At 51.1% G+C, this 20,864-nt stretch overlaps 1 protein-coding gene across 1 annotated transcript in view; it reads left to right on the top strand.

Annotated features, from left to right (window-relative positions):
- The first annotated feature begins 520 nt into the window (after nucleotides 1–520).
- Nucleotides 521–20,864, top strand: part of NKAIN4 (sodium/potassium transporting ATPase interacting 4) — a 42,709-nt gene continuing 22,365 nt past the window's right edge. The window contains exon 1 of the mRNA XM_035548346.1: nucleotides 521–574. Coding sequence (XP_035404239.1) covers nucleotides 521–574 — 54 coding nt within the window. The remainder of the gene's footprint in view (nucleotides 575–20,864) is intronic.

A 20,864-nucleotide genomic window follows, 5' to 3' on the forward strand; every position in this document is an offset into this window, starting at 1 on the left:
CCGGGGCGACCCTGACAATGATAATTATAATGCAAATAAATCCAGGGGGCACCCGCAAGGGGTCGGGGAGCTGCCGGGCCGCGGCGCTGCCGGGCTCAACCCCGGGGAGGGCTCTGGGGGGGGGGGCGGCAGCAGCCGAAGGGGGGGGCTCGGGGGGCGCGTCCCAGCCCCGGCACCCGGCGGGACGGGAGCCTCCGGCGGGGCATCGCCCTTTTAAGCAGTGGTCCCGTTGCCTCCCCCCCTCCCCGGCTCCTGGAGGGGCTCCGGCAGCCTCTGAGACCTCCGTCCGTCCGTCCGTCCGTCCGCCCGTCCGTCCCTCCTCCTCCTCCCCTCCCGCCCTGCCCGGCTGCCAGCGGCGGCTGCGCTCCGTGCTGCGGGCGGGGGCGCGGGGAGCCGCAGGGCGGCGGTGGGGCTCTCCCTGTCCCTCTGTCCCTGTGTCCCCGTGTCCCCGTGTCCCTGTCCGTGTGTCTGTCCCTCTCCCTCTGTCCCTGTCCCTGCCCCGGGGCCGCGCTCCGGGACCATGGGATGCTGCACCGGGCGCTGCACCCTGATTTTCCTCTGCGCTCTGCAGCTGGTAAGTGCCGGAGCTCCGGGGGCTGCCCCAGCCGAGCCCCCACCTCCGTGCTTGGGGGATGCCGAGGGCTGCCCGGGCCGGGGAGGGGGCAGCCGGGCCGGGACGAAGCCCCCCCGGTGCCCGGGGTCGGCAGGGGAAGGGGCGGCGGGGGCAGCCCGGGGCTCGCTGCGGAGCTTGTTGGTGCTTAAACCTCGGGGAAACGTGGGGTTGTTTGGTTTCTTGTTGGTTGCTTTGGGTTTGGTTGTTTTGGGCTTGGTTGTTTTGGGTTTGGTTGCTTTGGGTTTTTGGTTGCTTTGGGTTTGGTTGCTTTGGGTTTTTGGTTGCTTTGGGTTTTCGGTTGCTTTGGGTTTTCGGTTGCTTTGGGTTTGGTTGCTTTGGGTTTGGTTGTCTTGGATTTGATTGCTTTAGGTTTGGTTGCTTGTTTGTTTGCTTGCTTGCTTTTTAACTCCTTGATGTGTAAGTTTGTGCTTATCGACTCCAACTACAAAAGTCAGGCATCCCGGCGGGCTCGGTGGCGATGCTCAAAGGCAACGCAAACTTCAGCCGTGCCCAGACCCACCGGGACCCTCAGCTGCTGTTGAGGTGCCCGGGTCGCACCCTGCACGGGATGGGGCTGTGCAGGCTGTGAGGGAGTTATTTCAGCCAGCCTCGGGGTGGTGTGCTCAACATCTATTTATTTAGGAATAAGCTGTCCGGTGTGTTCCTTGTGGGCTCCCCATCCCTGTCCCTCCGCACACGCCGGTGGCAAACAAAGGTCTGGCTGTGCCGAGCCCTGCGTACCCTGCCTGGACCCGAGGGTCCCCTTCTTGTCCATAGCTGAGGGGTTCCAGGGCTCCTCCAGCCTTAAAAAAGAAACGGCAGCGTTCGTGTACTTAATTTCATTTAGATCTCCCAAATTTGCTTGATTTTGGAGCGCTAGGGGTGTGCAGGGAATGGCAATCTTTCTTCTAAGTTGTTGAAGAGTAAGCTAGAGCCAAGGAGCGAATCCAGTTAAAACTCTTTGTGTTGGGGTTGCTTGCTGTGACAGCAGCTTGTTTTCTGCCAAGAGGCAGCGAGCAGGCACTTGGCTGAAGGTGGGAGAGCCTCTCATGAGAAAAATGGGAACCTGCTAGTTTTCTGCCTTAAATCAGGGGAGCAGAGTAGGAATATCCCCGTGAACTGTGAGCAGCACAATCGCAAGATGTGGATGGAAGATTTGACTCAGAGTTAAACAAAACGCAGAATAGAAGTTTTTCGCACAAAGCGCCTCACTAGGCATATTTATGAGCGAGTTGAATGGCCGGGGAGTGTATTTAGTCTCCTGGATTATTTCTTTTGATTTCTCACCCGTGATCACAGAAGAAAGAAGCTGTGCCCTGTATTACGTTAGAAATTGGCATCTCAACCCCGACTGTCTCTCAAACCCACCACTATGCCATCCCGCTTTGAGGCACACACTCACATACACCGGAGGAAAAAAATGAAAAAGAAAAAGCCACGGGCTGCTGGTGCTGTTCTTATTCCTGACAAGCGTGGGAGTTTTTTCGTATCCAAGATACGGGGACAAAGAACCCCCAGCATTTTATTTTCCTTAAGACCCTCCTCCTGGAAGAAAAGAATCAGTTTGGCTCATTCTTAAGCAAGTTTGGATGCCTCAGCCGTGGCGATTTCCCATGGCACTCGCGGGGTGAATTGGTAGAGCTGGAAAAATGTGAACTATGGGGAGGGAATTCCTGGAGCTCTGCTCCGATGGGGGTGAGGTCGGGAGATCCTGGCTGGTTCCCAGCAAGTGCTTGGGCGAGGGTGAGATCCAGCCTGGTGCCTTTTTTTTTATTCATTTTATTTTAAGTGATGCTTGTCCGTAAGTCTTCGCATCATTTCCACATCACTACGGCCAAGTGACCTGCAGGACTCACTGCTGCTCAGAGTGGGCTCTGCTGAGACAAAACACTGAAGCAATCAGGCCAAGATCATCAATAAATTATAATGACGTGAACTTCCTTTGTTCCTCTCGTGTCTCTGCTCTGCTTCATTTGATACTTTGAACCCTTCATAGTCTTTCCTGCATGTTGCCAAGCTCTGTGCCTCCCAGGGCCGAAGTCCCAGGGTGAAATCTTGGCTCCTCTCTGGGCAGTAGATGTTTTTGCTTCTAACTTAAACGGGCAGAGCATTGCAGCTGTGGCATTTCCCACTTCAGTTTTGCAGCACAGCCTTCGGTTTCTTTACATATTCTCATGTCAGTTCCTCCAGGCTTCACCGGGGCTTTTTATAAACAATGAATGGAAACATGAAATAACACCCCCCGCCTCAAAAATGAAATAGAATTGGCTCGTGATGTGTTTTTTTTTTTTTTTTTTGGCAGTTTGCTGTATTATTAGGTGCAAGTAGCTGAGTTAGCGTGGGGGGAAGTGTTTGCAAACTGCAGTTTCAATGTTTCCCTGGGGAAAAAGAAAAAAAAAAAAAAAAGCAAAAAGCAGAAAACATGCCGTGTGCGCTCCCAAACAAAAAGTTTGTGATCCAGTGGCAGAGCAGAACAACATGTGAATTCAAGGACCTGCTACACAGCGCGAATACCAACGAGATCCTCAGCCCCCACGGGCTGCGCGCTCACAGCAGAGAGGCGAGCGGAGCCGAACGCGGCCGGCTGCAGAAAATCAGGGCTGGCTCCCCAGCGGTTTGCTAATCAAGAGGGGGAGAGGCGAGGCTGTAGTTTGAATAAATAATCCGCCGTGTTCCAATTTTAGGTTATTGTTTCCTCGCAACGTCCACCTTAGGCTCTTGCTCCTGGCTGGTCTGTGCTGGAGGGAGGCCACGAGGAGGTTGGGGCTCTCCTTCCCGCTGGTCCCGCTGTGCGTTGCTGTCCCAGATCCCACCCTTCTTCCCCATCCATCCCTGTCTTCAGCAGAAGTTGGGGTGAGCGGCCAGGCTGGGGCCACCCTGCAGAGGGGCTTGTCCTCAGCCCCAGCACAGAGGAGAGCCACGGGCACGGTGCGGGGCTGTGGTAGCCCGGAGCTTGAGGAGTAGGTTAATAGCTGCTGCAGCCTCCCACCCCAGTCCCAGCGGCAAAAGGGTAACGAGAAACACATGTCTGACCCCATCGCTGTGCTGGCCGGGCCTGCAGGGGGGTGCTCTGTCCTATTAATTTCCTCCAGTGTTGAAATTCCCAAGGGTTTTGTCACGGCTCGGTTCTAGCACCTCTCCTCCAGGTGCTAACGGCGCCTTCAGCACCTTTGCGCCCTCGCTAATCCTGACCAGCCAGAGCCCCAGGCAAGGCTGAAAAGAGACTGCAGGCCTCCTCATGAACAGAGCAGCACCCGGATCCTGCAAGGGAGCCCCTGCAGGGAGTTCAGGAACGTCCCTCGTAGAAATTAGGGTTGGAAGAGGCTTGTCAAGTGCAGGCTTCGTGTGGTTCGCAGCCAGCAGGGCCACGGGGCTGCAGCCTGGGTCACGGCGAGGAACCACAGCTGGGGCTCAGGCAATGAAATATTTAAAAAAATCCTTGATTTGCTTCTTTCCTCCCCGACAGTCTGAGATTGCACCCAAACAGAGTGTTTTCTAGAGTAATAAGTGATCGTGCGCTGAAGGCACTACGTGAATTTATTTCCACCAAGCTGAGCATGGAAAAATTCCCTCCCTCCCCATGCCCTGTCCCAATAAATCAAACAACTGCAGTTTCTTTACATTCTGTCCATGGATTGAGAGCTCAGATGCCAAGCAAAGCCTGGAGACAATTTTACAGATACATTATAAATCCCCCCAGAATAAGAGCTTCTAATGGAAAAAGTGACTAACACTTCAAATGAGCGCAGAACACGGCGCCCTGGGACGGGCCTGCAGATTGAGACTAACCAAAAGTAACTATATACCTTTATTTATTTATTTTCTTGTGCTCCTTTTCCCTCACTCCCCTCTCGGCAATGCCTTTTTAATCTCTTACAGAAGGGGGTGACCAATGCTGGAAAGTATTTGAAACCAGCACAGATCCTTCCCTAGCTGCTCCCTCGTAGCTGGAGCGGTCGTGGTGGCTTGGGCAAGACACGAGGCGATGGAGAGCACGCGAGGGGTCGGGGCAGAAGGGGAGCAGACGGGCACGTGGGGTTGCACAGAACATCGGGGAAGGCAGGATTTGGGGGAAAAAAAAAAAAAAAGCTGAGTTAAAATGGGCAGATTCAAGCTGGTCAGTGCCCCTGGGTCTGCAGGAGGGAGGTTGGCAGAGCGTCTTCCTCTCCAAGAGGCAAGCGGGATGGCGGTGTTGGCATTTTGGGGCTGCGGAGGTGGTTTTCTCTCCATCCCAGGGAGATTTTGAACGGGAGGCAGGGTGGGGAAAGCGAGGCCCGTCTCTCCCCCTCCGTCAGCTGCCTCCGGAGCCGGGGCAGTTGGATGCATCTCCTGGGGGAGCCCTGAGCCCGGGCAGCTGTGGCACGGCTGAGCACAAAGCGCTGAAGGCGAGAGCAGGTGCAGGGGGAAGCACGGTGTCCCTTTGCTCATCATGCTGATCAGGCCCACTCCAAAATTGCCTCGCACTCACCCCAGCTGTTTATCTTCTCCAGGTTTTGTGCTTAGATTGTAATCCCTCTGGAGAAGGGACTGTCTTTTGTGCATACGCACAGCACCCAACACCTTGATGGCTTGATCCTTTCCCGAAGTCCTTGAACAATACTCCGGGCTAAATAATAACATAAGTCTAAGGCTATATTTGACAGATGCTGTCTTCTCCGTGTCTGTTCCAGACAAAGGAAAATTAAAGCTGTGCCAATAATAGAGCTCGTCAGCATTTTCCACTGATGCTGACTTTCAGTAGAAACCTGGGGATTTGACTAAATGGATATTTTCATGAGAAGTATCTGCTTTCCATAGACAATTCTGAGTTTTTCTCCAAAGTTTTGGCCAGAATATTTTGGCGAAAAATCAAAAATGTGCTGGCAAAGGCTTGCTGTGCTGGCGAACATTTTTAATTTTGGAGTTGTGGGGCTTTTCTTACAAAAAGTTGAATTTTTGCATGCGGAGATCTTTTTTTTTTTCTTCTTTTTCGTGAACAACTGGAGTCAGTAACGCTGCAGCACAGTGGTCTGAGCCCAAAAGCAGCACAAGGCAAGCGGGGTTTGGGGTACACGCAGGGTGTTTGAGGCAGCCCACGTCCGTGTTCCCCATCGTGGTGGCACAGCCTGCACATGACTCACGGGAACCAAGTTGCTCTATGCCCTCCAACCAAACCCACCTAACACTTTCAGACCAGGACTGACATTTGGCAAATACCGAGCCAAAAAGCAGCTGAGGGCAGGGCTGGTGCTGAAGTCAACTCTTCTTGGAGCTGCGGGGCTTTATTTCGGCTGGCGCGCTGTGTTTGCCCGACCACGCTCTGCGGCTTTGCCTCCCCTTTTTTCTCTCCCCGAGCCCCAGGGCCACGCAAGAAGCAAAGGAGCTGGTTTTCCCCCAAAAGGGAGCCTCTCCCCTGCTTGGTGTGGGGCTGAGGGGCCGGGAGCACTGAGCCTGCCAGGGGCCCTTCCCAGCGCAGAGCTGACGTTGCTCCATTGTGTGCTAATAATATACGGAAACGCGGGTCGTTTTGGCCGGGGTGCAGAATGGAGCCCTTCCAAGAATCTGCTCCAGGGGCCCTCCAGTAGGAACTCTTGGAGAATAAGCTGGATAACAAAGGCCAGATTGTGATCGCTTTTCCTCCAGGAAAACCCTGGAATAGCCTATCGCTTTCTGAGCACTTAAGAAAACGCGTATGATTTCGCGAGGTCTAAGTGCCCCAGCTGGAGCTTTCCCTTCTCCCATTAACAAAGCGTTGGGTTTGAGGTCAGTAGAATCGGACCTTTCCTTTTTATTAAAAAGCAGAGATAATTTGTGATTTAATGTCCTTGTGGTTGTGGGGTTCCCTTTGTCCCCATTCCTCCTGGGTTGGAGTAAATGTGATGAGCAGACCTGGCTGCATTGGTTGTGTCTACATTGAGGCTTGGTAGGAAGAACATTTTCAACAAAGTGGGAACTTTTTTTTTGTCTCAAAGGCAGTGCATTCTTTTTCCATTCCCCATATCTAAAACACGAGGGTTTAAAAAAAAAAAAAAAAAAAGTACATTTCTGGACTGCAAACACTCTGGCATTTAGCAATGTTTGCTGAAGATGATGGGAGTTTTATTGTGCCAAACCCCAGCTCTTTTGAACTTTTCAGAAGTGTTTTCAAGCTTCTGTCAAAAAAAAAAAAGAGAAGTCTCACCAAAAAGAAGTTTTGGTTTTGGTGTTTTTTCGGAATTTTGAGGTCTGAACTTTTTTGTCTTCCAAGTATCTCTGATGTCATCATGTTGGGAGCTCCGATGTACTTCCGAAGTACTGGGGCTTAAGGGGAGAACTTCTCAAAAAGAAAGCACAGGCTTTAGGGTTGCTGCAGTGCACTGGCTTGCTGAGTTGATTTGTTACCTGTTTATAGGACAATGCTTTTTGGTGTATTTGTTGTTGAAGGAAACTCGGTGAATAACACCCGGTAGAACTGCCAATCTGAGATATTTCACAGTCATTCAAAAATCATATTATGGCTCTTAAAGTTCACGAGATCTCAAAATAAGAATAAATGGCTCCTGCTTGGCTTGTTTATGGAGCTCTGATAAGGGTCACAATCTTATTTCATCTTCTTCTTGTCAGGGATAACAGTAACGGTTACAAAAGCAAGGATTAACAGCGGTACAAAGTAGAGAAGCAGCGCTAGTAAAGTAATAACAGGAAAGTGGGTATTAGCAGCAGGGATGAGAAAAACTGAAATCACTGAAGCCCCGTTGAGCTGGGGTTTCAGCAAGGCTGCTGCTGTTTCTTGCAGCGTACCAGAACCGATTTCCACGCTGAACGCATTGAAGCCGATGGTGATGTTCTCTGGCTTCTCGCTGGACTAGCTGACTTCTGGAAGTCCTCGTGAAGTGAAGAACAGAAGTTTTATTTCGCTTCGTGTTCCAAGTTTCACAGCCTGGAGAGGAGTGAGCGGCAGTTCTCTGCTGAGGGAAGGTCTGTAGATTGTCTCCTGACTTCCCTGCAGCTCATTAACATCGCGGTCTTTTCCAAGGGATGCTTTCTGGTCTCATTTCCGCACGGATTTAATTGCCATTTTCCTACTGTCTGCGGCTGGTTCTCAGCACAGCTGCTCCTGTGGCAGGACATTCGACACAAATATGTTGTTTATCGGGGAAGCTCACAGCCCAGATTTTCTCTCAAAGGTGAGGATTTGTGGAAATGAGGAGAGAAGCTTCTCTAATCCCCCTTCCTCCTTCCTCCCGGATGCTGTTCGGGTGAATCTCGCTTTAGTAATTGAGGTGTCAGATTCCCTGACACCTTTCGGCTGAAAGGCTGATGGTGTGGAGGCAGTGACCTCCGCTGCCATCTGCCACAGCTTAATGAAAATATACTGTGGGAATCAAGACAACAGCTTGCCTTCGTCACCTGCTTGGAGGAGGCAGGCGTCAGGAGTCGCTGTGCCAGCCTCCTTTGACACCTCTCAGCACCTGGCCAGCTGCCCGCCTGCTCCCTGCCCTCTCAGGCCAGCAAAACATCCGCTTTCTTCTGGATATTTTCTTCTCCGGTTCTTTCACGCAATGCTCAAAGCTCTAGAAAACCAGGAGCATCGTCATATTTTTTCTGCCCCAGTGAGGCAGGCACACAGATGCCGGTTTGCAGAGGAATTGAATACCACTAAGGAAAGTTTGGTTAAAGTTCTCCTCAGAAGCTAAGTGTACTTGATAAAAAATGAATCACAGTGCTCAGATGAATACACCATTACAGTGAATATAGGAAGCCTGGGACATTGCCTGCTGCAACCCCTTTTTGGGGACCAGGGACCCTGACAACAGCCTTGGGCCCATTACAGTGCCTGGTGCTGAATTATATTTTCCAAGTGCTGTTCTCTGGAGACAGTTCATCTGGAAGCACCGTTTCAGCTGAACAGGGAAGGTGAGACAGAGGACACTAAAAGGAGGGGACGGAGTATTTTATTACCCACACAGAACTTATAAAATATTGAGTGTAACCTTGCATGGAGCTGTGTGTGGTGTGTCCATCCATCTCGGATAAACAGCCTCACCACAATTAACAGTTTGTCACTGTCTGTCCTCAGCTCCACCTGAAAATTATCTCTGTGGTAACCAGCGCTCACTCCCAGTACCAGGAAGGTTCACCCACCTGGAGATCAGGAGAAACCCAAACCCTGGTCGTACCTGGTTTTGTTCATGTTTGCGAGGTTTGGACGTTATTTCTACAGCACTACAAGTTCAGCAGCGAGATGGTTTTTCTGCAGAGGATATGTGGCAGGGCCTCTCGTTATTGCCACGATGGTCCAGATACTCAGCAGCGCCTTGCTCCATGCCACGGGGCTTGTGAGCATCCTTGCTCCTCTTCAAAGATTCCGTACCCTTGACACAACATCAAGAGGGAAATCGTCCCATTTTTGTTAAGGCGTGAAGTCCAAATGCTCCAAGGAGAAGGACGCAGTCGTGGACACGCAAACCAAAACAAACCAAAACAAACAAGCCTTTGTCTGCTTCCCCAAAGGGAATTATTGAGTGAAGCTGGCTGGAGAAAAACTCCCCCTGAACCAAAGACCCTGTGACCCTCAGCAGGACAAGACAGGGCTGGCCTGGCCTGCCTGTGTGAGCTTTACTTACAGTCCCGGAAAGCAGCAGAGACCATACGTACGTGTTTACCAGCTACCAGGTCCAAAGAGGCAAGTTCATGGTCTTTCAGCTGATTAACCCTGAGAAGAAGGACTGACACATGAGCCCTCGGCCTTGGGTGGGCTGTGGCACTTCCCAGAACCCAAAACGTGGGTTCTGGGAAACCCCAAACACCCCTGGTTCAACTGCAGGGCAGAGGAGCAGCTCTCACGGCGCTTCCCTGGGGGATGGCAAGAAGAATGGCGAGATCTCTAGCCAGATTTGGAGGCTCTGAGCGTTTAGATAGCACAAATATCCAAACTACTGGCTACTTACCCAAATCAAACCCAGTTCCTAATTTCCCATGGCTCCTGGTAATCCATCAGCAGCAGATTTCCGTGTGCGAGATGAGAACGGGCTCTGACAGGCGGCTGGCATCCGCACCTCCAGCAGACAACGCGCTTTTTGTGGGATCATTGTGGGAACAGCCATACACCTGCTTATATCGTATATGTACAGAATTAGGGGAGAAATCTGATTATCCTGATTACTCAGAAATGCTAAATATGTGCAGAATACAGTTTGGCTAATTAGGCTAGGAGACTGCTGGCTGTTCGGGTGTTGGGGGAGTGTAGCAGGAGTTCACGGTGGGTCTGTTTTGTGCCCTCTGCTTTCTGAGCACGTGGAGAAAAGAAGTGAGCATGGGGGTTTGGAGATGGCGTTGCCAGTCTTAAAACAAATTGCAAAGCTGGGAAAGGACAATTCTTTTTTTTTTTTTTTTTTTTTTTAAATGTGTGCCACTTTTTAGGATTCTGGGTCTTTGAGTTTTCCATCTCATTATTTGGAGAGGAAAGATTCAAAGGAAGGATGGGGCTGCCTCACTGTGCCCACAGCTGGGGAGAGCCTGTGCACAGCACCTTCTCAGACGGATCTTTTCTGTGTGCTCTTCTCTCTGCACTTGTGCAGATTCACAAGTGCTCTCAGAAACCTGAGGAGAAAGTGCTGGCAGTTGGTTTTGGGAATGGTGCTGCTTCGTTTGCCTTTCATGGGCTCATTTGCACCACAGGAGCACACGTTAGAAGAGGTCTTCTGGCCCCAAATGTGACGTCTCTTCCCAGAGGTGCTAGGCAGGGCAGTGGGAGGCTCTTGCTGAGTACATCCATCACTAAGGTGTCTAGATCCAGACAACCGGGCTGGTTCCTCCACCTCCATGCTGGGCTTACACCCAGGGACACCACGATGATGCACGGGAGGGCTGGTGGGCTGCAGGGTCCTGCAGGACCCGACACACACACCTTGCTGTGCTCCTTGGTCCTCCAGTCCCCACAAATCTCTGCCGTCAGAGCCCAAACCCAGATCTCCTGGATATAATCAGTGCACAAACTACAGGCTCATCCATCCTTGTGACCCACGCATGCTCATGTCTTTAAATAAACCCATGTGGCTTTTATTCCCTACCTAGCCAGAGACTACCATCTACCTTAAGCTTTTCTGGGAAGGTTAACTTTGCTGCTCTTAAGTCACCAGCCATATTCTTTGGGTGCTCAGGATCAGTCGTGCTGCCAGATTAAAACAACATCAGCTGCGAAGTTGGCTAAGAGAAGTTACAGGAGCGCTCGAACTTCCAGGGCTGCCACTGAACTAGCTTAAAACTGGGTTGTGTGACAGCCTGAAAGAACAGATAGGGGGACAGAAAAACTCTGCCATGGCTTCAGACAACAAAGCCTGTGTCTCTCTTCTGATGAATAATGGCTCTTTGTTTTATTCCTCAGATGACAGGGCCGTTACAACTGCTGAGAACTATTCCAGCGCTAAATATATGGCTGTGTAATAAAGGCTCTGCAATCTATGAACTGCGGCTGAATGGCTACTTGAGTGAATCATTTAAAGTACGATGAATTTCTGAAGCAGCTCATAGTGACAGGAGGCGGAGGGGCAGTAAACTCGTTTGCAGATCGCCCTGCCAGAGGATGCTTTCCTAGCGTGAGACGTAACCCAGGTTTCACGTCTGCCAAGTTTTTCCCTCGTGGTGGCTCCCATGGCCGTGTGAAGTTCCTCACTCGTTTTGGGCACCAACCTACAAAGGGCGTTTCAGATGGAGCCCCAGTGTTTGGCGGTGACACGCTACATGGATTTTCTAGCAGAAATCCTGGAAACCCAGGGCTGGCAGACCAAGTGGGAATGGGAATGCAGCAGCAAGTCCCTCATTCAGCTGTAACCCAGGGCTGAGTGCTCAGCGGGATTTTGTTGGCCCACATCAGAAAGTGATAGTCTAGAGGTGCTATGTTAAGCTGCTTCTTACCCCTGTGGTGTTTGCACGCTGGTAGGAGAGGTGATGCATGGATGCTGTTACCTCTTAAAGCAGTGGATTTCGCCTCAGAGCCATGCCAGATTAAACTTCCCTGAAACAACCTAATGTAGCAACGAGGATTTGAATTTCTGTAATGTGGATTAGCACTTTTCTATTTTAGCTAATCCTTGCAGACAGACCTGCAAGCAAGAAGGTGAAAGCACGTGAGCGAGGTGATCGGAAAGTTTGCAGTGGAGGCAAGCCAGAGACGCTGCTGTTCCTGGGATGAGGAACCAGCTCGCACCCCCAAGGGGAGCAATACCGGCAGCAGGGAGGCAGGGCCAAGTGTGGACGGAGCTTTTGTAAGAGATGTTAATAGAGGGCAAGTCTTTGTCCCCTTTCAGGGCTGGAGGAGGCAGAAGCGCTCACGGGTGCCCTGCTTCAGAGCTGCCGCCCCACGGCGCGGGGCTCAGCCCCGGCAAGGTCACCAAACCTGCACGGCCGTGGCACGGCCGAGACTTGCTGCAAAAGAACCGAGCTGCCAAAGTCGCATCTATTGAGTGGGCTCGTTTAAAAGGAGAGGGAGAGAAAAAAAAAGAGAGAGGGAAAAGAGAAATTCAGCTCTGCTGTTGAATAAACCATGAGCTCAAGTCGGCAGGGGAGGGTAGGAGTCGCGCTGGGAGAGCAGGGCAGCGATGAGAGGAACGCGAACGTCGCGTGAGGAGCGCAGCTGAGGAGGGGCCTGGCGGTTGTGGGATGCTCCTGGACACTTAACTGGGGAGCGGGCTGGTGGGGGGGCCAAAAGATGCCCCCAGTAACACGGAGACACTTGGCCGGACTGCAAAAAAAACAAACAAATTGGGTAGCACAACAGACGAGAGAAATTATGCTCGTAAGATAAACCATGGCCGAGTGACGCTGCACAAACGGCCCCGCAGAAGAACGCCGCTGTTGTCTCAGCCGCCCTAATTGGGGGGCCGGGCAGCGGGCGGCGAAAACCCCGCGTTGCACATTTTCCCTTCCTAATGAGGACCATCCGCCCCCTCCCCCAAGAGCAAAATTCCCCCCAGTCCTATTTAGCAGCGGGCTGAAAGGCCTGGTTTCAGTCCGCTTTCCCCCAGCAAACTCGTCCTGGCAGGAGCTGCATTAAGGAGGACGACTAGAAAATGATAATAAATTGAGGACTCGCTCCCGTTTCACCTTGTGACGAATCCATCCAGTGGGGGACTCGGGAAGGGTGATAAGAGGACGGACGGGGTTGCTGCTTTCCTTTTGACGCTTGGTCATGTGGAAAATAACCCCATTCCAGGCCTCACTCAAAAGGGTTTTCCTTTTAAAATAATGCTTTTTAAAAGGCACCGGGTCCTTATTTACACCATTGGAAAGGCAGCAGCAGCTCGCCTCCATCAAAGGGAGTGTCATGGGTCTCATTTCATCATCTGCTTGGACTGAAACGCCAAAACAAAGGGAATGCTGCACAAAAAGTAGTATGGTCAATGCCATTACTACACGTCAGAGAACTTGTTAAATCTTGTGGTTTTGTTTTTTAGCACAATGCTGTATTGCCAATAAATCCCCGATAAGGATCTTTTGTCTCATTGAACTCCTCTCAAGTACAGCGTAGCTGACACCTACAGGAACACACGGCACGGGGAATGGTGGGCACGAAAACCACGAGCTGACTGACTTCCACCACGGCTCCTTCTCACATTTTGAACCCAGCGCCCTCCGCCCAAGCACTTACTCCCAGCACTCGATCTGGTCGGCAGCAGAGAAGCACTCGGGCCCTATTTTGACTCCCCGGCAGACTGTGCTTCCCGAGGTGCTCACTCAAACCGTGAGGGAGGGAGGCTGCCCGTCAGCATCTCTTCGCCCAAACTGCCTAAACCTTCCACCATCTCCACTGTCCTTCACCCTTACTCGTTAAATCTATTTGAGCAGTTTATGGGACTCTGTTCTCCTGCTCTTATTAGCTTAGAGAAAAGAGAGCTGGATCTCTGCTTCCCAACCCATAATGCCCACGGGGAGGTTGCAGCTGGGGAGGAAACCCAGGGGACCTGGCACCCAGGGAAACTCCAGGACCATGCTGCCGGGGCTGTGCATGGGTTTCAGCAGCGCTGAGATGTCGGTGATACCTCAGGAGTCCCCAGCCCTTGGGCTTTGCCTCCTGGAGTGGCTGGCAAAGCGAAGCATCTCTAGCGTACAGGTCTCGAGGGAGGCGAAGGAAGCTGGGTTTGTTACCTGCGATTACAAAAGTAATTAATCCGTGATTTAAGCAGGATTGATTTCCTCCCAGTGAAGCAATCGGAAGATGAAAGTCAATAGTGATCGATTCATTTTCTAGCTACTCTGTAGAAGTGAAGTTGTTTGTGGGGACTGTGGTTATTGGAAAATTCCTGCAAGACCCCAAAAGCCTCTGCCAGTCCCTATTTGTAGGAAAATGGTCGTTTGCCTGTTTGTTCCAATTTAAAACCCTTCCTATCAAAAGTGTTTTACTGAAGCCAGAAGCTGGACTGTTAAATGGTTTTCATTTCCAAAATATTCTTTTCTTCCCGGTGCTTTCTCATTTCGTGCTTTGATGACAGGCCTGGAAGTTTACTAGCACGTTCTTTAGGGGAGAGTTGGTCAGTATGCGCTGATATGGATTTTGGAACTGGAAAATGGCTACATCTTTTCACAATACAATTTTTCAAGGGGAATTTTCCTTGTGTCTGCTTTTTAACTGAAATAAGCACATTTTCATGTTAGCTTTTTTTTTTTTTTTGGCAGAGCATAAACAACAGAGTGTTACTAGAGATGATTAAAACTCAGCTGTCTCAGTACGGGTGATTTTATACTGACGACAGCGTGCCTGAAGTGCAAGCGAATCACTTGGCACGCTTGTGGCCATACTCCTAAAACACCTCCAGCTTCTAATCTGTCTGAAAACTTTCTGCATATTGTCATGACATGCAGAGGGAAAAGTCTCCGGGGTCAGTTTTGATATATAAATCCAATCACTTCTGCAGCATTAGCTCATCTGCTCTGTCCTGACTTCCCAGCTGTTTATTAGACTGAAGTTATATCCTCCGACCGCGGAGGGCAAGGTAAGAGTAATAGCTGGAGCAGGCAGCAGTGCGGAGCCTGAACTGCCTCAGCATCCTTTGCTGGGACTTGCTGAGCATCAGGACCCTGCGACAGGGCTGAGTCTGGGGGGACGCAGGCCTGGAAGCGGGGTGAGCGCTCCGCTTTGTGAACTTGATGGTGAGGGGCAGGGTGAGGGTCTGGTGCTGCGACCAGCATAGGGAGGTTCCCAGCCTAAAATGACACCTCTTGTAACCCCTATGGGCATGCTGGCATCCAAGGAAAACCCTGTTACAATGTTGTTATGGTTCCTGCTGATGTGTTAATATGAAATATTAAAGATTTTGTGCAAAATGAGGGCATTATTTCTAATTGCACTCCATAGGCAGGAAAACAGAAGGTTAACACCTCTGCTGCAGCACTTTGGGGGAGCAGAACGAACCACAGGAGATGGATCCTGGTTTGTCCTGTTCTCTGTAGGAGCCAGGCTTGGTGTCAGAGCATCTGTACCCGACCTCTGCGTTGTTCCATGGGCTTTTCCCTCCTGTTCCTTGGGCCCAGATCTCACGGGGCGCTGCCACACGTGGCTCCAGCTGGACGGACACCACGCCTCGCGTTAGCGGATGCTGCAGCGCTGAACTGAGTGAGGGCTTCTGTCTTTCTCAAGGAGCTGCTGCTCGTGGCATTACAGCGAGGCAACAAGCATCACGTGTAGCTGCTGGCAGGTGGAATGGGAAAGCTGTAAAATCCTGGGAAATCCAGCCCTTTGGCTTCACATGTCTTTCCCCGACCCCACAACTTCACAGCTAGGCATTAGGAAGCAGAAGTGCTAAGAGGACTTCTCTGTGTCCTGGTGGGGGAGATAAAATCTTCATTGCCTCTCTGCTTTCCATGAGAAACAGATGCTCCATGAGAAAGGGTCCGCTTGTGCTGTAATTACCAGTGGAAATTTCTGGGTGGCCGTGCTGTCTCCCCTCCCGCTGCGGGATGACTGCAAATGGGCTTTTCTTCTCGGAGCGGAGTCGCAGCAAGACCATGTCAGCTCCCAATTTCCTAGATTATTAATAATAACAATATCATTTGCTTTCTCCCCTATTTCTCAGCCACCCTGCACTTCCCTTTTAATGAATTCCCTTCCCTGGCTGCAGACTCGGCAGTGACACCAGCCTGATTTATAATGTAAATAGGCAGCCCAGCGTAAAGGCGACCTGCAAGAGCACTGCAGGGCTCTAATTATAATTTTCATTAAACTCCTTCTGTTTACGAATATCCAAGCAATCTGGCATTGCAGCAGGAGCAAGAGGAAATTAAAGCAACACTACCACTTAGCTACAGTGTCGGGGAGGGGGGGACCCAGCTGTTGAGCAGAAACTGAGACAGGGCGCTGCGCTTTCCTGCGGACAAAGTTGGGAAGAGTTATTCCTGCTCTGGCATCCTTCCCCTCCCGAGCTTTGCCTCGGCTGCAGAGCTAGCATGTGTTTTCCCTTCCGAGGCCCTGGCTGTGTTTTGTGCGTGATCCCTTCGTGACCTAATTAAGGGGCTGAGCTGCTCCAGCCCCCGAGCTGCGTGCAGGGGGACAGCGGCTGCTGGCGCGGCTGGAGCGGGACGGGGAGCGCAGGGAGCTCCGTGCAGCACCGCCGAGGCCCTGCTGGTGCTTTGCTGCCCTACGTGCACACCAGGAAACATCCTCGTGTTCCCCTGGCTGGGGAAAGCAGCTTGAGGTGCTCCCAGAGAGGCATTTTTTCTTGCTCACAGCCCACACTAAGTTTTATTGAAGGGAAAGTGCTGCGGGTGCCAGGCATGAGTGAGGTTTGTGCAGGGGACGCCAAATGTGAACAATTTCGTCCCTTTAGCTGAAGGTGGGAGATGTTCTCTGAGTAATTCGGACACAGCGAGTCTTCTTCGGGCTGCATGCAGGCAGGATGGGGAAGAACTGAGCTTGGCTTTTCGAGCCTGAAGCAAGAGTTTCTTCCTCCTCTGGGAAACTGCCCGTAGCATATTTAAGGCTATAAATCAACTCTGGGGTAACCAGAGGGAAAATAAAATTGCAGTTCGCAATAAATGCCTATAAAATAGCAAGGATAGCAATAATTTTGTCTAAACTGTGTGAGTCCAACTGGTATCTCATGAGCTTTATACACCCTGGGAGTCTTGGTCCAACCCCTGAATGGCTTTGAAACCTTTCTAGTGCACCTGGGGCTCTGCAAGCTGTTCCCAAACCGCTGCTCCCACATCCGGGAGACTCCAGAGAGCTGCACCGTTAGCAGCCAGGCTGGGCAGTCCTGGCCCAAGCTGTGCATCCGAACAGCCTTGTGTCCTGGGCAGGTCCTGGCTATGGGACTGCTCTCTCCCTCCGGCAGCAAGATGCCACAGCAAGTTGATATCTGTCTCTTTTAGCTGAGCAGATGATGCTTAAGGTAGCAAGTCAGAGGATATAGGGTCAGTCCCTATAGCTAACAGCCCCTTTGCTAATTTTCAAGTATTTGTATTTTTTCCCTCCATCCCTGCCAGGCAAACAAACCCAAACTTTGGGTAGCCTTCCTGGCTGAGCAGAGGCAGAGATCACACACCGTAATGCCCTGTTGGTAGGAAATAAATCTCTCTATTAGAAAATTAAATTCCTGCTGATCTCCAACACTGCTCTGCCTCACAGCCTTTATAGGGTTTAGATGGCTTCGTAAATGGTAGCAGATCTCCTGAGGGAAATGGCTGGGGAGTTAATGGCATGTCTTTAATATACTTCGCTCAACAGTGAAATTCGTGCTACTGGTGGGAGAAGGCTCCCCCCAGGCCCCTGCCCAGGGTTGTTGGTGTGAGGTGGGCTAGGATGGGACTGCAAGTCCTGCAGCAGGAGAGGGGAACAAGGCTGCCACAAGCACAGAGCCCGGGGTAAGGCTGTGCCTTGCGGAGCAGCTGGCTGATGAAAATGTCAGACACTTGTTGAAGAAACTCATTATTTTTGCGTCTGTTGGAAGCAGTCACATCCCCTTTGTTCCAGTGCCCCCTCTCTGTTGCAAAGCTGGAGAGCCGAAGCAGAGCTCCGAAACTGCGCGAGGAGAAAAAGCTGGGGGCAGGGGGTCTTGTGGGCACAACAGATCAATCTAATTATGTTTGGAAAACTTAGGTTTGAGTGTTGACGTAGGTTACAAACTGAACGAGTTTGTCATTCTTGTCAGAGTGCTTTTTTGCCTGGCTCACAAAGGCACCTGCTTATTAATTTAGGCTGATTGCTAATCTTGGCAATCAGCAATCAGAACAGCGTGCAGTACTTAGATGCTATCGGGAGTCAGGAGCGCAGGGAACAGTGCCGCTCTGGTTTATGATGCTGCTGCTGTGCACAAACCTAGGCTCTAGGTGAAACCAAGAGGCTTCTGCACCGCCTCGGTGCCAGTCTCATCCCTTGTGCTCACCGAGGAGCGAGGATCGTGCCTCTCCTGGAATGCTAAGCAGCATTCAGGCATGCGGGGCTGAATAATCACAGATCTTCGCAGCCAGGATGTTTGTGAAAGGCATCGGTGCCGGAAAGCCACAGGGATGGAGGTCAGAGCAGTGGCACCCCTGAGCATCGCTGCCTGCTCGCGGAACGATGCTGGGAGGGGACAAAAGGGAGCAGAAAGGTGCCAGGCCGGGAGGAGGCGGGGAGGGCCCACGGCCGGGCTGTGTAGCAGCAGGACCCGACAGCAGGGCAGCTGTGCTGAGCCCTGCCGAGGGTTAAGGCTGCCCGGGCCCTGAGCAGGATGGTGACCCCACTCACAACAACGGTGACTTCTCCAGCCACCTTGCCTCTGGCAGGCATTTGTCTCCCAGGCCCTCAGAGTGACCGGTTCGCCTCGGAAACATAAGTGATTTAAAGATATAAGGTCCGCTACCGGGGGGCCTCCCTAAGGTCTGTGTGAATAGAAGGGGTTCAAGGAAGGGGAGGAAACGGACCCAAGCGGGCAGAGAATGGGGCTTATTGTGCCCAGCGGCCAGCGGGACCGACCACGTCTGGGGGACAGAGTGACAAACAGAGACCTCCCGTGCAATTAGTCCCCTGACCTCTGCGCTTCGGCGAGGGATGCCGGGAAGGGAGCTGGGGATCACAAGGCCCCGAGGAAGGTTTCCTTGACAACACTTAGTGAAGAAAAATGAGATTTCGTGAAGGCAGCGTGGATCAGCACGTGAGATGCCGACTTCGGAAGAGACAAGGACGTGGCACCTAGCAAACGAGCCCCTCGGTCAGGGGGATGTGAAGCATCGGCTCAGTGAATTGCTCTTTTTCAGACAAACTCAATTAAACAGCTATTAAGACCATTAATATTTATTTAGAGATGCAGCCACTCTGGTAAAAGCAAGCTTATTGTTTAACTCAATAATTTTTCTACCCACAAAATCTTCACCTTGAATAAGCCCTGGCGTACAGCGGAGAAGTTTCTGCTCACTGCTGCTATTTTCATTGTGCTGCAACGTGGGTTTAGGGTTCTTTAGATCTCGTCTTGTTTCACCATTTACAAAAACAAAGCAATTGTACAGAAAGACAATAGTGTGATAAGAATAATAATGCCAACAACAATAATAACAGCAACAACAATAAGCAGGGCAAGTGTCTGGCATTGCCAAACTTCAACTGTTCTGGAAGAACCAGGAAAAAAAAAAGTGTTCAAACCCCAAATAGATGCATTTTAAAATGAGACATTTGAGACTTTCTTAATTTCTTCCTGCTGTCTCAGCTAGCTGGACTCAAGCATTCATCGTTATGTGATGTCTCATAGGGACAGCAGTGCTGTGACTTTGCCCTGAACTCAAGCCATCAACCACTGCGTGGCCAAAATACCGCAGGAAATCAGCGCAAGTTTCCTCCTCAAGAAAAGGCCCGTGACCTTTCTCAGTGAAAGTCTTGGCCGCCCTGGTGGTGTTTGCACAGTAGACAAACAAAGAGCATCTTCTTAAAAAGCAAGGCCGGTTGGCAGGGAACCAAAAGCCGAGTCAACGAGTCGGGACTCAGCCAGGCAGGCCTGAAAATCCGAGGAGCGCGTTGCTGACCGAGGGGTGCAGCTCAGGCACTTTTGCAGTTCGGCTTGGCAAGAGAGCAAATATTGGGGGTTTATATCGCAATTTTGTCTGTGCCAAAGCTGTAGGTCCACACACAGAGATCCAGGGCGGCTGTGTACATCTCTGAACGAGGCAGTGCAGAGCTGGAGCGGTCCGTGAGGCTGTGTCCTTCTTGTGAAAGTTATGGGAAGCACAATAGTTAAAAAGTGGCTTTTTTTATTGACCACGTGGCAAATTGGCTGGGTTTCTGGGTAAAACATTCTTTCACATTTTGTATAGGGAATGTCTCCCGATTTTAGGGAAAATTCTGCCTTGTCAAAACCTGAAGCTACCAGGTATCACTCCTAAAAGTCAGCTCCTGAAAAGTCTAAACCTTTTCTGGAAGAGGAGGAGATTTTCTGACCAGCTCAAACCACAGCTATGGGCCCAATACAAAGGCAAACCTCAAACAAACTCCCAAGGCTACACAGCACTGGATTTTGGGAAGGTTTGTCTCCAGTCATGCATTTACATTACAGAAAACTGAAACTGAGACGATCTGATGAATTTATGGAAGAAATCTTTCCCTTATTAAGACAGTACATAAAAACTTGCCTTGTCCCTGTCTAAGTAAACTGAGAAGAGCAAATCTAGCTGATGGCATTGTCTTGATAGAAGAGTGTAAAAGACAGGGAGTTAAGGGATTACGGGTAACCGATTTGTTCACCAGCACCTCTTTTTCCTTAGCACTATGGAGGCACAAAGGGAACAGGTTGGACTCCCCAGCTAACCAGCATGACAGAAACAACAGACGAAACAAAGATGAGGCAATCAGAAAGATTGGGAGGACCAGAATTTAAACAAGCACCCCCCAGCCCACGTTAAATCACCCCAGAGCGTCCTGCTGGCAGCAACATCCGCCAGTGACACTGTGCTGCCAGAGCCATCGCAAACACAGCTGGAACAGTCGGAGCCCTCCGACAAGAAACGGTTCCACATTCAGAGATGTTTTCTAAGGCCGTTTTCCTATTCTGCAGGAGGGTCCGTCAGGCGATGCTCCCCTCCAGCTCGGGTACAGCATCTCCTCTCTGGTGAGGCTTTAATGGCTTGAAGCCCTTGAGCACGTCCCATCCTGCTGGCTCACAAAGCCCTTCTGTGTGTGTGAGCCATGTGATAGGACTCTCTGTAAGTTGCAGAACATCTTCTCTGCCTTTCTTATCTTTCCCAGCTGTATAAATGAATGATAGCCTGACAGAGAGCTTGAGCTCATTTTGTTTGCATGGCTAACAGTTGCTTCACGTGCTTATTTGCTGTT

This window comes from Cygnus atratus, chromosome 16 (assembly GCF_013377495.2).
Source record: "Cygnus atratus isolate AKBS03 ecotype Queensland, Australia chromosome 16, CAtr_DNAZoo_HiC_assembly, whole genome shotgun sequence".
Lineage (NCBI taxonomy): Eukaryota > Metazoa > Chordata > Aves > Anseriformes > Anatidae > Cygnus > Cygnus atratus.